Raw genomic sequence first — 15,715 nt, 5'->3', positions numbered from 1 at the left:
TGTTATATGAACATTCTAGTGTGTAAAAGGTCTTCATCTTTAAGGAAAAGGATGAAAAGACTTATACCATTAACCTTGTTGCTTTGAAGTGACCCCAACTACCCCTTACTAAAATCACTACAGGACCTAGCTTACCTCCCGCCACCAAAGAAATGAACTTCTCTCACTTTAAACCACAACATCGGCTGCCATCCACTGGTCGTGATTTCCTTCCAATCCCATTTAAACCTTCTGAAGTCAAGGAAGCAGAGTTATAGAGGGAGCACACAGTTCAATGTGTGGCCTTCAAATGTGTGTCTTCAATAGGGGCCATTGAAGACCTAGGTTTCTGTACAAGGTGAGTACTTTCTTCCCAAAGTTCTCAAAATTATTTATAATGTCCAAAGTGTTTATTATTCTCAGGGTCTAAAATGAGTGCTTGCATTAGTAAGAACTGATCAATGAATGTGTAATGGTTGGGAGAAAAATTTGGACAGCCTACATTTTAAATTACTGCAATCATTTTTTATAACCTCTAAATTTATCAAAAAATAGGTTTCTAAAGTTTCAAAAAATATTCAGGAAGTACAATTTTTAAGATTATTCAAACAGAAGGAAATATGCATGAGGGGAAAAGAAACAAAGAAGGAAAGATAAAAAGATGAAAAGAGAGGGAAAAATGGCTTTCAGTGTCAAGCCCAGTTGACCCCTGAACAATGTCAAGTTAGAAAAGAGAAAATGTCATTAAGAAAATAATGGGAGGGCCACTTGGCTGGCTCGGTTGGTTGAACGACTCTTGATTCTAGGGTCATGAGTTCAAGCCCCATGCTGGGCATGGAGAGTATTTAAAAATTAAAAACAGAAAGGAAAATAGAATCATAAGAGAAAATACATTTACAGTACAGTATTGTATATGTATTAAAAAATCTGCATATAAGTGGATTTGTGCCATTTAAACCTGTGTTGTTCAAGGGCCAACTGTATAAATGATTTGGGGATAAAGAGTTTTCAAGGCCACCGTTTTCCTTGGTGGCAAATATTCAGAGCAAATACTCTGTCTTCTACTTATTTAGAAATTACTAATAAGCCACAGCAAATTGTAAACAATGAAGGAAGGTAATTATAAAATTAAACCATCATTTCCTTTAGTGACTACGGATAAGAAGTTAAATAATTCAGTTATCATATTAATTAAAACCCATTGTAGATTTTAAGAAACTGCCGCCTTAAAATTTGTTAAGATAGAAAATATTCTGGTCTTCTACTTTACTGTACTTGTCATTCTTGTACAAGCTGGTAACATGATAATAGTCTTTGTTTTTAAGAGGACTTTTATTGAATTTTAAGTTCTAAATCATACAGGAGTCTAATATTAAAAGTGTTGTCAGTGTACTCAAAAGAAGCAAAAAACTTCCAAATTTTAATTTTCCCCCTCTTACCACCACCCTTCACTTCTAGGGAACCTCTATAAGACAGTTGTTGTTCAGTGGATACAGAGTTACAGTTTTGCAAGATGAGAAAGTTCTAGAAATTTATTGCACAATAATGTGAAAATACTGCCTGCTGAGCTATACATTTAAGAATGGTTGAATTTCATCTCAAATTTCAGGGTTTTTTTTAAGGTTATTTTTTAAATTTATTTTTTATTTATTTTCAGCACAACAGTATTCATTATTTTTGCACCACACCCAGTGCTCCATGCAATCTGTACCCTCTATAATGCCCACCACCTGGTACCCCAACCTCTCACCCCCCCCGCCCTTTCAAAACCCTCAGATTGTTTTTCAGGGTCCATAGTCTCTCATGGTTCACCTCCCCTTCCAATTTACCCCAACTCCCTTCTCCTCTCTATCTCCCCATATCCTCCATGCTATTTGTTATGCTCCACAAATAAGTGAAACCATATGATAATTGACTCTCTCTGCTTGACTTATTTCACTCAGCATAATCTCTTCCAGTCCCGTCCATGTTGCTACAAAAGTTGGGTATTCGTCCTTTCTGATGGAGGCATAATACTCCATAGTGTATATGGACCACATCTTCCTTATCCATTTGTCTGTTGAAGGGCATCTTGTTCTTTCTACAGTTTGGTGACCATTGCTGCTATAAACATTGGGGTACAGATGGCCCTTCTTTTCACCACATCTGTATCTTTGGGGTAAATACCCAGGAGTGCAATTGCAGGGTCATAGGGAAGTTCTATTTTTAATTTCTTGAGGAATCTCCACACTGTTCTCCAAAGAGGCAAATTTCAGTTTTTTACCACAATTAAAAATTTTTTTTTAAATGATGAAAATGGTTTGGATCAGTCATACACTCAGAAGTTTTATTTTGTTCTGACTTAACAAAAATACCTATGTTATAAAAAAATCCCTGGAGATACATAACCAAGATTCATATCTCACTCTTCCACAAATAGACCTTATGTGGGAATGTCATTCTTCCCATTGAATACATAATTAAAGACATTCAAAGGACGTCTAATAAAGTTCAAAGTTGCCACATTTTTATGATGGCTACAAAAGATCAGCAAATGTTGAGCATTCACAAGGATAAATTAGGATGTGGCATTTCCCAGGTAAAGGGCAAAGTTCCCAGTCCTTTGATTCTTCTATTCCTCTCCCCTTTGTCCTGAGGACAACTACAATGGGGTCTGGGAGGAGAAAGGATCCTTTCTAACTTGAGAGCTTAGAAATCTGTTTTGGTCTTCTGTGAATCAGATTTCACCTGCTCTCATGAGGCAAAGACAGCCTGAAAACCCTAACATCTGTCATTTGTGGCCATGGGACTCTGCTAATCACCCCAGGTCCTCACAGAGATATCACGGCTATCTTGACTGGAGTCAGGCAGCCTGCAGACAGGTTCTACAGAAATGTTTCCCAACATTACAATAGAACTTGACCTAATCATTAAATTCCTAGCCATTCTTGAGCAGCTCCCTTGAATAGGTCTGAAACCCGATTTAGTGGGGGCTGTAACACACTTTCCTGGAACCCCACATGCAGATGGTGCTTAGGGGTCAGATTCCAGCACAACAAATCCTGTTCTTCCTAATATTCCCCCCTGCCTCTGTCTTCAGCCCATATTTTCTGTTATTTACCTTTCCCTTAAGTTACATAATGCAACAGTTCAAGTTGAACACAGTAATGCTTTTCTGGGTTCTATAGTCAGTGTGATTTCTCTGAATTGTTCTCAGGAGGACCATACTGCAGAAGGGTCTAGGTGTTCGTTAGAAAGAAATATTTCTCACAGATCTTCAGCTCACAAAGCTATTTCACAGTGGCCCCTATGCAGCAGATAAGGTGACCGGGGGTGGGCATGTAAATATGCTCATGGAGGCTCTTAGATCTCCATGGTCTATCCCCCCTCTCCATTTCTGAGCCAACACTGACCAGCAGGTGCTGAATTATTTTGTTGTTCAGCTTTAATTTGCTTTTTTTCCTTTTGGTGAATGTGGAATTTTAGATATTTAGGTCTGGCAGGTTTTTGTTCACATAAAATCTTCCAAAGAGCCACTTGAAGGTGCGAAATTCACACTGTGTTAGAAGTGTGTAGCTGGGGACGCCTGGGTGGCTCAGTGGGTTAAAGCCTCTGCCTTCAGCTCAGGTCATGATCTCAGGGTCCTGGGATTGAGCCCCGCATCGGGCTCTCTGCTCAGCGGGGAGCCTGCTTCCTCCTCCTCTCTATCTGCCTGCCTCTCTGCCTACTTGTGATCTCTGTCAAATAAATAAATAAAATCTTAAAAAAAAAAAAAAAAGAAGTGTGTAGCTGGACAGTTCACCCCTGAAGGGCATTGCAAGACTATCTCAAAGAGAAAGAAAACACTCTAAAAAAGTCTGCATAAGGCCCTCTGATCACTGGTAATACTTAAAGCATGCATATGTTAACTGTCACATTTTTGCTACCCATCATGGATGTTTTGGACCTCAATTTATTTTTCTTTTACATATACAGTGACTTTCGGGTGCAGAACACATTTTTGTACACATTGCCCCATTTGAAACTTACAGCTACCCTAGGAAGCCTTATCGTGGAGCTCACTTACTGCGGTGATCCATTGGGATACAGGTGAGTGCAAATATCTAGGCTTTACTTCCTGGGGATGCCAGCCTGATCCGGAGGCTGGCAACTCTCTCCAAGGTCACTTCTACCCTAGAGGAGCTCCTTGGTTTACCCCAGCGTGCCTTTGTTTTTTAGGTGTGTTATGATGTGTGAAAGGATGGTAAGCTGTGTGATATCACTGCTTTCCCACTGTGCAGGGGGGAAAAAGGCTCAGGGAGATAAAGAGAGGGCTTAAGATCATGGAGCTGCTGGGGCTAGAAGGCAGGACTCAGCTTTGCATCTCTGATCCCATCACTCATGTTCTTTCTCTTATACCATGCCACTTCTCAACTAGGAACTTTGAAGTTGGTCGTGCCTGAGTCATATAGAGAGAATAAATCAATTTCTGTAACTTACATACAAAATAGAAACTATTCAATGAAAGGTCATGTAGCACAGTGGCTGACAATGAGGATGCTGGGACCAGCTTGACCCGGTTTACATCCAACTCCATCACTTACCCCAGTGTGTGTCCTTGGTCAAGTCAATTAACTTCTAGGGGCCTGTTTCTTTATCTGTAAAATGAGGATAATAACAGTATCTAGCTCATAGTGTTGTGAGGATAGAGCGAGCTGAGAAAGGTAAAATGCTGAGAGCAGCGCCTGGTATGTAGTATGTATCCTACGGTCACAACATTATGTGCACTGCCTTATGTGCACTCACTTTCTCAGGGACGAGCCACAACTTACTCTCCAGAGTGGTCGGTGGCAGCTTTGCTGCTTGGTCCTCAGGCAGCTGGCAGGAGCAGCTGAGTAACTGCTGGATGATTCCCGGACTCATTCGTTGGAAGTCTTCCTTGGAAATGGGTGAAAGGCTGTTCTGTACAAATATCTCTGCCAGCTGCCCTGCAGAGAAGCAAGACTACGGAAAGAACATCGTTAGTAATCTCGACAAACAAATTTCCCATCAGTTGTCATTCCTGAGAAGTCAGAGCTCAACGGAATGGGTAAAAAGGACACAAGGAGGTCGAAGGAAAAAAGCCATCAAGACCAAAAGCTTTTGCACAGCAAAGGAAACAGTTAACAAAATCAAAAGACAGCTGACAGAATGGGAGAAGATATTTGCAAATGACATATCAGGTAAAGGACTAGTGTCCAGAATCTATAAAGAACTTAGCAAACTCAACACCCAAAGAACAAATAATCCAATCAAGAAATGGGCAGAGGACATGAACAGACATTTCTGCAAAGAAGACATCCAGATGGCCAACAGACACATGAAAAAGTGCTCCATATCACTCGGCATCAGGGAAATACAAATCAAAACCACAATGAGATATCACCTCACACCAGTCAGAATGGCTAAAATCAACAAGTCAGGAAATGACAGATGCTGGCAAGGATGCGGAGAAAGGGGAACCCTCCTACACTGTTGGTGGGAATGCAAGCTGGTGCAGCCACTCTGGAAAACAGCATGGAGGTTCCTCAAAATGTTGAAAATAGAACTGCCCTATGACCCAGCAATTGCACTATTGGGTATTTACCCTAAAGATACAAACATAGTGATCCAAAGGGGCACGTGCACCCGAATGTTTATAGCAGCAATGTCCACAATAGCCAAACTATGGAAAGAACCTAGATGTCCATCAACAGATGAATGGATCAAGAAGATGTGGTATATATACACAATGGAATACTATGCAGCCATCAAAAGAAATGAAATCTTGCCATTTGCGACAACATGGATGGAACTAGAGCGTTCATGCTTAGCGAAATAAGTCAAGCAGAGAAAGACAACTATCATATGATCTCCCTGATATGAGGAAGTGGTGATGCAACATGGAGGCTTAAGTGGGTAGGAGAAGAATAAATGAAACAAGATGGGATTGGGAGGGAGACAAACCATAAGTGACTCTTAATCTCACAAAACAAACTGAGGGTTGCTGGGGGGAGGGGGTTTGGGAAAAGGGGGTGGGATTATGGACATTGGGGAGGGTATGTGCTTTGGTGAGTGCTGTGAAGTATGTAAACCTGGTGATTCACAGACCTGTACCCCTGGGGATAAAAATATATGTTTATAAAAAATAAAAAATGAATAAAAAAAAAAAGGACACAAGGAGCCATGACTGCATGTTGCCCCTGCAATCTTCTCGTGCGTACATAATTTGCGAGGATTATTTTCAAGCTCTGATCAATTGCAAGGATTATTTGCAACCTCTGATCAAAGTCAGCTGTATCTCACTTTCGTTTTGAGTACGATATAGTATGAGTTTTGCACCCTTTTTTCTTTCCTGAAAATGTGCACTGGATTTTATAATGTGTCAAATGGTTTTCTAACCAGCAGTTTAAAATCCTTGATGCCTTTTTTTTTTTTTTTCTTCTCAGTGTGGATGGTGGCTTTGTCTCAACAGAGTCAAGATTTTGTATGATAAACAGGAGCTCTGAGGGAATGAGATCATTGTCTTTAATATTCTCTGATTGAAAAAGCCTGTGTAGCCAACATGTATTTTCAAAAGTAATAAAAGTAAATATTTTAAAAGGTGGATGCTGTGTCAACCAGTGGGAGTGTAAACACTAAATAATATGGATACCTTTGGAACTGACCTCCCTTTTCCCCAAAAACAATTGAAATCATTACGATTTCCTGCTGCTGCTGCTTATCTCTATCTTTGCTGTTTTTCTACAGCAAATGTAGACATATTCACTGACAGATAAGGATTATAGGCAAACAACCAATCCAACAGGTCTCTCAAAACTGCCAGAGGGAATTTGTGCATTTCAGGAGTGTTCAGGGCTGATTTTCTGTATCAAAAATTGCATTTAAAATTTTAATGTGTATATAGTTCCAGCAGCACAGATGGTGAAATCAAACCCTAGTGCAACGACTTTGTGAGCTTTAGTCACAATCAGTAAGGTCTCTGAAGAAAACCAGAGCTTTGCGAGGCTTGTGGGCTTTGCCCTGCTGGAGAATGCAGGGGTTTTTTAACAAAGACAGACTGCTGATCAGAAAATGATGACATAGTTGCTGAGTTTTCCCCACATACATTTTTGGGGGGATGAGTCCATGAGTAAAAAATGTTTTATCTTCATCAGGAAATGTGTGGTTGCAGGGAAGAGAACCCACTCAAATTAGTGAGAACCAAGGGGAGGTTGTATTGGCAGGACACTAAGGATCTCAGAGATTGAAAAGGTAGAACTCAGGCAGAACTCAACTTGAAGCTGGAAGATGAGAAGCAAAGATGTTTCTGTCTCTGTCTCATCGGGGCCAAGTGTTTTCTCCTTTCTGTTTCCCGCCGCATGTATCTATTTCCTTTCGCGGTCCAGTGTTCTCTCCTTTAGTAAACACACGACCATATAAATCCCAACTCTGAAGTGACCTCTCAGCCCACAAACCCAAGACGGAGTTGAGTCTGCAAGTCCTGACAGAGATCTGATTGCTTCAGCAAAGCCACAGATGTGCTTTCTGGGCTCAGGCATCCCTCTGGTTCAATCGGTTTTGCCCACGAGATAGGAGGTGGGATCAGACTGTCCAGACATGGCTGCCAGCCTCACGCCTGTGGGTGAGGAAGGCATTTCTCAGAAAAGGACCGGGCCAGACTCCAGAAGGTTTCTACTAGGGAAAGCAACAACAGAAAGCTAAACTTGGGTTTTTCTTTTTCCCTTTGTCAAAGTAATTTGTGCCAAAGACAACTTCTCTCTTGTACCGTGTTACTAAGAGAATATAATTGCTTCACCATTAGATGTACTGACAACAACAAAGGGAAACTGGCCATAGACTTTCGATGATGAATCCTTTGGAATGAGCATTCTCATCGAGGACGGCTGGATTGGTAAGTAAAGTAGTGCAGAGACAAACATGAACAGAACAACACACATCTTTCACCAGTTCACTCCCAAGAAATTGAATTGTTCTGGTCTTAGACTACCTTCTCCTAGAGTAAGGACATTCTATTATAAGCTTCTGTGCCCTTGATCTTTACGTGCCGTTCCTGTGCTATTTAGGTCGTTTGTTTGTTTTACATTTCTTCTGAAATCACTAACACAAATGTCCTTAATAGTGATTCATTATATTCTATAAATCTGAAACCCCAAATATTTGTATTAAAGAACAAAATCAAATGAAAATTTAGATTATCCAGCCAATAACCTTTAAAATATCTTTATGCCTTCGCATAAAACTTCAGTATATGGGTATCCTTGCTTTGATATCATCAGACATCTATGATAACTTTACAAACATATTCTAAAGCAGTGGCTCAAGATCTCTAATTCTGAGAATCACTTGGAGGGCTTGTTATAAGACAGACTGCTGGGTCCTACTCTCAGAGTTTATGATTCAGCAGATGCTGGGCTGGGACCCGAGAATTTGCATTTCCAAGAAGTTCCCAGGTATAACACTTTGAGGATCACTGGTCTAAATAACATAGGCAGGATCTTCAGATCTTCTCTGTCATAGGGTCCTGTCAAGAGTCACGAGGAAAGGGACAGGTTGGGACAGAGAAGAACCATTTGCATTGTTAGCACAGGAAATGACTATTACTGATTTTAGAGGTATGCCTTAAGTAGGTAGTTCCTAAATTTTAAGGAACAATTTTCGTTCTTTATACAGATAAGGCCTCATTAGGCAAATTTGCTCCATTCCTAAATGCCAGCCCTGAAGAAATCTACTTAGCAAAGATTAACATAAGCATCAGCTCTCTTCACTACGAGTTGAATACAATTACTATGAGTTTGAAAGAATCAAATTTAATACAGGTCTTTATATCTTATATATACATATCTTATGATATACATATATATAGAAGTAACAGAAATCTACTTTTAAAAATATCTAATATTCTAATTAATAATCTGTTTTTGTCTAAAAAACAAAATAAGCAAACAACAACAAGAAAGGGAAACAGACTCATAAACATGGAGAACCAACCAGTGGCTGCCAGAGGGAAGGGTTGGGGAAATGAGCAAATAGATGATGGGGATTAAAAGATACAAACTCTTGGGGGTTGGGGTTGGAGAGGGAATGTATGATACTGCCCAGTCATGTATCTATAACTCACAGGAACAACATTCTGCATTGTTAAGAATCTATAAGGGATCTTGCCCTTTTAAGGTACAGACGGTACCTTGCTCACTTAATATACAAATAACAAAAATAGTTTTATTTAAATCAACATTTCCCAAACAATAGCACAGAATATGTTATTAGACAACCTATGTGCATATCCTAGTTTCTGTGAACTGAAGCAATCATTTGTTAGTTCCATGTCTCAACTTTTTCATCTGTAGTATGGAATAATATACCTAACCTCATAGAGTTGTGATAATAATTAAATGAGGCAATGCAGGTGAAACAGTGCCACATCTAATACAAAGTACATACTCAATAAACATAAGCCATGTTTGTGGAACATCAATTTATTAGGATTTCAAATGGTTAGAGTGAAGAATGCCATAGTCAAAGTTTGAGAAATGTAGGATTCAATTAGATAAAAGAAGTTTATTTGCTAAAGGACTTCCCCAGAGAACTTAATATGCTACAAAGCAATATGTATATCTAGTATTTCCCAAACCAATTGGACCATAGCACCCCTTTTCAAGGAACATTAAGATAGGCTAGCGAATGTTCTTTAGAGCACGACTTAAGGAAATAACAGATAAAAATATGTTTATAAACATATTTATCACTTTTTCTCAAAAGAGAAATATATATTTCACAACTTACTGTACAGATATTTCTGTTAGTCATGGCTCAAATTAATCTCTTCATAACCTAAACTATGTTTAAAGCATTCATTCATCATTGTGAATATATATGTAATGTCTATATCCTCCTACTATCCCATAAGTGACAAAGGAATTGTTCCTATTTTTGTTCAGCCTTGTATCCCTAATGCCTGTGATGGTGACTGGCAGGTAGTAAATGCTCAGTATGTTTACTGAATTAATTACTCACTCATTTAATACAGACACAAGTGGGAAAAGATATATATGAGACAATGCAGATATACACACACATACACTATATATGTTTTTCTTGCCTATCTTGGGCTCATGTTTATGTCCATAGAGATCTATTTATAGAAGAAAAAACCCATTGCCACTCTGTAGAAATAGAATATTTTTACATTTAAAATACACTTTATAAATACACATACACAGGAAATACACATTATCCTTTAAATTTTCCGCAACTCTTACAGAACTTTCACAACTTTGACAGTAACATCAGATGGTATAAGAATAATGACCATACCTCATCCCAGGAAGCTGAACCATCATTTGACTCTTGGCCCATGGATAAAGAGAGATTAGGGTGACCCCAATCATAGATTGTTAGGTTGGTTTGTGTCCTTTGAAGTTGATGGATTTTACCTTTTCTGATACAGGTACTTTTGGTCCAGAGAATGTTGAGAAGCTGGTCTAGTTCTAGAAATTTCACACAAAATCTGGTGTCACATAGAATAAAGATAAGTCAATCTCAGGATCATCACAATTTCTTACGGCCACTGTACAGATATTCTGCTAAATAAATTTGGTTCCAATGAAAAGTCAAGATGTTACTCTGGACAATAATAAAAGAACATTTGTACTTCGTGTGAGTATTGATTGCCTCACAAGATTTACACTAAGCTTTGGAGCTAAATCAGCCTTACAAAGAAGTTCCCACCATTTTTATCTCCTAGGGATGATACAAAGGGCAGTTCCTCCAAAGGGATACCTTCTCTTGAGCCAACTATTTCTTTTTCTAGATGGCCTTTATAAAAATGCAAACAAAAAATAGAACTGGCCTAATCCTTAGGAAATTTATTTTTTGAAGGGCTATAGACATCCTTAGTAGATTAACTATAACTATACATAACTATTTCCTTTGATTAAGTCAATAAAATTATTTTCTTTTTAAGGGGTTGTTCATGCAGAAATAATAAAGGAAATAAAAGGGGTCTAAGATTCTAGAGACAAGCTGACTTTGTTTTCTAATGCTACTGTGGTATGGTTGCCAGTTTATAGATTATGGTTTAGTTTCCCTTAGTAGAGCTCTAGACTTTCAAAAAAATTGACTGATACAGAGAATAATTAAATATAATGGTGATTTTTTTTTTTGATTTATCCATCTTCTTGCTTGTGAAAATAATGTCCTTGGTATTTTCCTGAATGTTATGATCAATGATAGGAGAAATTATAAACTTGAGTTACTATAATATTTCATTTTACATGACTGAATTTCAGTGAAAAAAAAATAGCAGACTTGCAAAAATATGGGAAAGTGTGATTCAGAATCAGGGAGGAAAGCAGTCAATAAACAGGTGTCTGAATATTCCCATATGTTGGATTTAACAGAAAAAGACTTCAAAGCAGGTATTATAAGTGGGCTTAAAGAACTAAAGTAACTCATATTTAAAGAATTAGTGTGACAATAATAAGTCAATGAATAGAAGAAATAAGAAATTCAAAATTATATAAAAGTCCAGATGGAAATTCTGGTGTTGAATACAATAAGTGAAATGAAAAAATCACTAATGGAGCTCAATTTGGATGATATTTGAAATGATAAAAGGAAGAATTACTGAAAGTGGAGATAGATTAATAGACACAATCCAGACTGAAGAATGAGGGGAGAAAGGATTTTAAAAAAGAATAAATTCAGAGACCCATGGAAAAAGAGCAAGCATACCAACTTATATGTAATGACAAACACAGAAGAGAAAGTTGTAGAAAAAATATTGGGGGGAAAAACATCAAAATTATTCAAATTTGACATAAAACCTTAATCTACATGTTCAAGAAGTTTAGCAGACATCAAGTAGGATAAATATAAAAAGATCCATACCCAGATACATTGAGGCAAAATTGATGAAAGTCGAAGAAAAAGATGAATCTTGAAAGAAGCAACAGAAAAATGACTTATCACATACAAGGAACCATCAGTACAAATAGTACTCGACTTCCCATCTGAAGAACAGAGGCCAGAAAGTAGTGAAATGTTATACTCAAAGTGCTAAAAGAAAAAACTGTCAACCAAGAATTCTATATCCAATAAAACAACTCTTCAGACATAATGGTGAAATAAAATAATTCCCAGATAAACAATAAATGAGAGAATTCATTGAGAGAAGACTTGCCTTATAAGAAATACTAAGTGAAGTTCTTCAGGCTGAAAAGAAATTATTTAAACAGTAAGTTGAATCTATATAGGAAGAAATGAAGAGCACCAGAAATATAAGTATGTGGGCTAATATAAAAGACCAATTTATATTTTTCTCATTTATTCTCTAAACTCAATGGGGGAAACACTACAGGCTTTTCTTTCAAAGTAAGAAACATGATAAGGATGCAGACTGTCCTCAGTCCTATTTACCATTATATTGGGGTTATTAACAACCAGTGTAATTAGATAAGACAGTAGACACAAGAATTGGAAAGCAAGAGGCAAAACTACATCTATTTAAAGATGGTATGGTTTTATATACCTGAAAACTCTAAAAAATGCAAAAATAAAATAAAAGATTTAATGATGGAACAGGTTATAAAATTATCCCATAGAAATAAAACCCTTTGTATACAAAAAGACAAGTTAGAAAATATAATTTAAGAAAAGACCCCATTGAAGACAGCCAAAAGAAAGCTAAAAGCCTAAATACAAATATAACAGAAAATGTCTAAAACCTATGAGTAAAATAATGAAGAACTCCAAAAAAACACACCTGTACACATGAGCAATGGAGACATATATTCATAGATATAAAGATGTAATATCTTATGTGTCATTTTCTCTCTAAGTTATTTTATATGTGTGTGTATACACATCACAATAAATTATCGCAATGTCTTTCTTTCCAGCTTGATATTTTGGTGATGTCTGTTAGGAAGTAAAAACAAGCCAGGAATATGCTGAAAAGAAGAGTAATGAAGAAGGCTAGCTCTACCAGACATTGAAATATACTAATATTTTAAATATTATATACTAGTATACTAATTATAAGTAAAAACGTAAGTAAGAGAGTATGATACTGGCACATAAATAGATAAGATGACCAACAGAATAGGAAATAGAAATATATTTGATTACATTTGTCAATGTATTATATAGAAGAGGAATCTCAAATCAGTGGAGGAAATAATTTCCACTGCATTTAAAATAAGAAGTATTTAAAAAAATGGGTGGCCATATAGAAAAAATAGAGATTTATTCCTCACAGCATATACCATAATTAATCCAAAATGAATCAGAAATGATAACATACAAATATTGGAAGAAAATATGGATGACTACCTCTATAACCTAGAGGACAAAATCACAAGAGACCTAAGCAAAATGGAGGTAAGTAATATGCCTGATAGAGAATTTAAAGTCATAGTCATAAAGACACTCAAAGGACTTGAGAAAAGGGTAATGGACATCAGTGTAACCCTTAGGAAAGAGATAGAAAACATAAAAGAACCCATCAGAGGGGCACCTGGGTGGCTCAGTTGGTTAAGGGTCTGACTCTTGATTTCAGGTCAGGTCATGATCTGATGACCACAGGTCATCAAGGCCTGTGTCAGTCTCTGAGTTAGGTGTGGATCCTGCTTTAGATTCTCTCTCTCTACATTCCACTCTGCTCTTCCCCTCTTTCTCTCTCTCCTTCTCAAAAGAGAAAAGAAAATATATGAAGAAATCAATAAATGAAATTAAAACCACACTAGATGGAGTTAATAGTAGACTAGAGAAAAGAGAGAATGGATCACTGACCTGGAAGACAGAGTAATGAAATAAAGTTCAATAGCTGAGAGGAAAAAAATTTTTTTCAAGATGAAAACATACTTAGGGAACTCAACAACATTATCGAATGTGATAACATTTGCATCATAATGCTTTCAGAAGGAGAAGAGAAAGAAAGGGGGGTAGAAAACTTATTTGGAGAAATAATTACTGAAAAATTCTCAAATCTGGGGAAGGAAAAAGAAATCTAAACCCAGGAGGCACAAGGACCCACCCCCCCCCCAACAAAATCAACTCAGGGAGGTCCACACCAAGACACCAATACACGCAAAAAGTAGTGGTAAAGAGAGAATTCTAAGACCAACAAGAAATAAGAAAACAGTTACATACAAAGGAAACCAAAAAGGCTATTAGTTAATTTTTCAGCAGAAACTCTGTAGTCCAGAAGAAAGTGACACTACATATTCAAAGTGCTGAAAGAAAAAAAAAAAAAACTGCAGCCAAAAATACTCTATCCAGCAAGGTTACCATTCAGAATGGAAAGAGAGAGAATGTTTCCCCAACATACAAAAATTAAAGGAATCCATGACCACTAAACCAGTCTTAACAGAAATGTTAAAGGGGACTCTCTGCTTGGCAAGGAAAAACCATAAGTAATAGTAAGAAAACTAGGAAGCACAAAAGCAATAAAAATAAGTATATCTATAAAAATCATTCAAAGGACTCACAAAATAAAAGGATATAAAGTAAGACACCATATACCTAAAATGTAAGGGCAGGGAAAAGAGTAAAGAAAGGGCTCAAACTTGAACAGCCACCAACTTCATATAGACTGTTATATATATAGAACACATTATATACAAAATGAATGGTAACCACAAATCAAAAATCAGTAATAGATATGCAAAGAATGAAGGGAAAGAAATCTTATTGCTAAAGAAAGCCAACTAAATGTGAGAAGAGAGTAAGAGAAAAGAAGAACAGAGAAGAACTACAAAAACAACCATAAAATGAGTAGCAAAATGGCTATAAATACACATATCAATAATTAGTTTGAATGTAAATGGACAAAATACTGCAGTTGAAAGACAGGATGACAGAATGAATGAAAAAGCAAGACCCATATATATGCTGCCTATGAGGGAGTCATTTCAGACCTAAATAACACAAGCAGATTGAAAGTGAAGGAAGTGAAATGAATTAAATGAAGAAACATTTATCATGCAAATGGATTTGAAAAAAAAAAGTCTAGGGAGCAATACTTATTTCAGATAAAATTACTTTATTTTATTTTTTTTTTAAGATTTTATTTACTTATTTGAGGGAGAGAGAGAATGAGTGGGAGGAAGGGCAGAGGATAAAACAGACTCCCTGTGGAGTAGGGAGCCCAGTGTGAGACCCTAAGATCATGACCTGAGCTGAAGGCAGAAGTTTAACTGACTGAGCCACTGAGGTGTCCTAAAATGACTTTAAAACAGAGACTGTGACAAAAGACAAAGAAGGACACTGAAAAATCATTAAGGGGCAATCTAACAAGATGATATAAGAGTTGTAAATATTTATCCACCCAACATCGTAGCACCCAAATACATAACATTATTAATAATAAATGTAAAGGGAGTAATTGATAGCAATACAAAAATAGTAGGTGACTGTAACACCCTACTTACCTGAATGGACAGATGGTCCAAATAGAAAATCAACAATAGTGACTTTGATTGACATACTGAACCAGCAGGATCTAACATCTATTCAGAACATTCTATACTAAAATAGCAGAACATATAGTACTTGCAAGTGCACACGGAACATTCTGTCAAGTGGATTACATATAATCACTAAAGAAGTCTCAGCAAATTAAAAAAGAGAGAAGTCATACCATGCATCTTTTCTGAACACAATGCTATGAAACGAGAAACCAATAACAAGAAGAAATCTAGAAAAAGCAAAAATGCATGGAGATTAAATAACACACTATCACACAATGAATGGTTCA

General features: G+C 37.0%; 1 protein-coding gene across 3 annotated transcripts in view; it reads right to left on the bottom strand.

Annotated features, from left to right (window-relative positions):
- Window positions 1-15,715, bottom strand: part of SLC39A12 (solute carrier family 39 member 12) — an 81,958-nt gene that overhangs the window by 40,547 nt on the left and 25,696 nt on the right. For all 3 annotated transcript variants that reach the window (XM_082738258.1, XM_082738256.1, XM_082738257.1), the window contains exons 5-6: window positions 10,273-10,445; window positions 4,770-4,941 (exon numbers count right to left, since the gene is read on the bottom strand). In XM_082738258.1, the coding sequence (XP_082594384.1) occupies window positions 4,770-4,941; window positions 10,273-10,445 (345 nt within the window). The remainder of the gene's footprint in view (window positions 1-4,769; window positions 4,942-10,272; window positions 10,446-15,715) is intronic.

The sequence above is a fragment of the Mustela nivalis genome, assembly GCF_964662115.1.
Source record: "Mustela nivalis genome assembly, chromosome: 7".
NCBI classification, from domain to species: domain Eukaryota; kingdom Metazoa; phylum Chordata; class Mammalia; order Carnivora; family Mustelidae; genus Mustela; species Mustela nivalis.
Note: the sequence above shows the minus strand (reverse complement) of the source record. Positions and strands in the feature narration are given on the sequence as shown.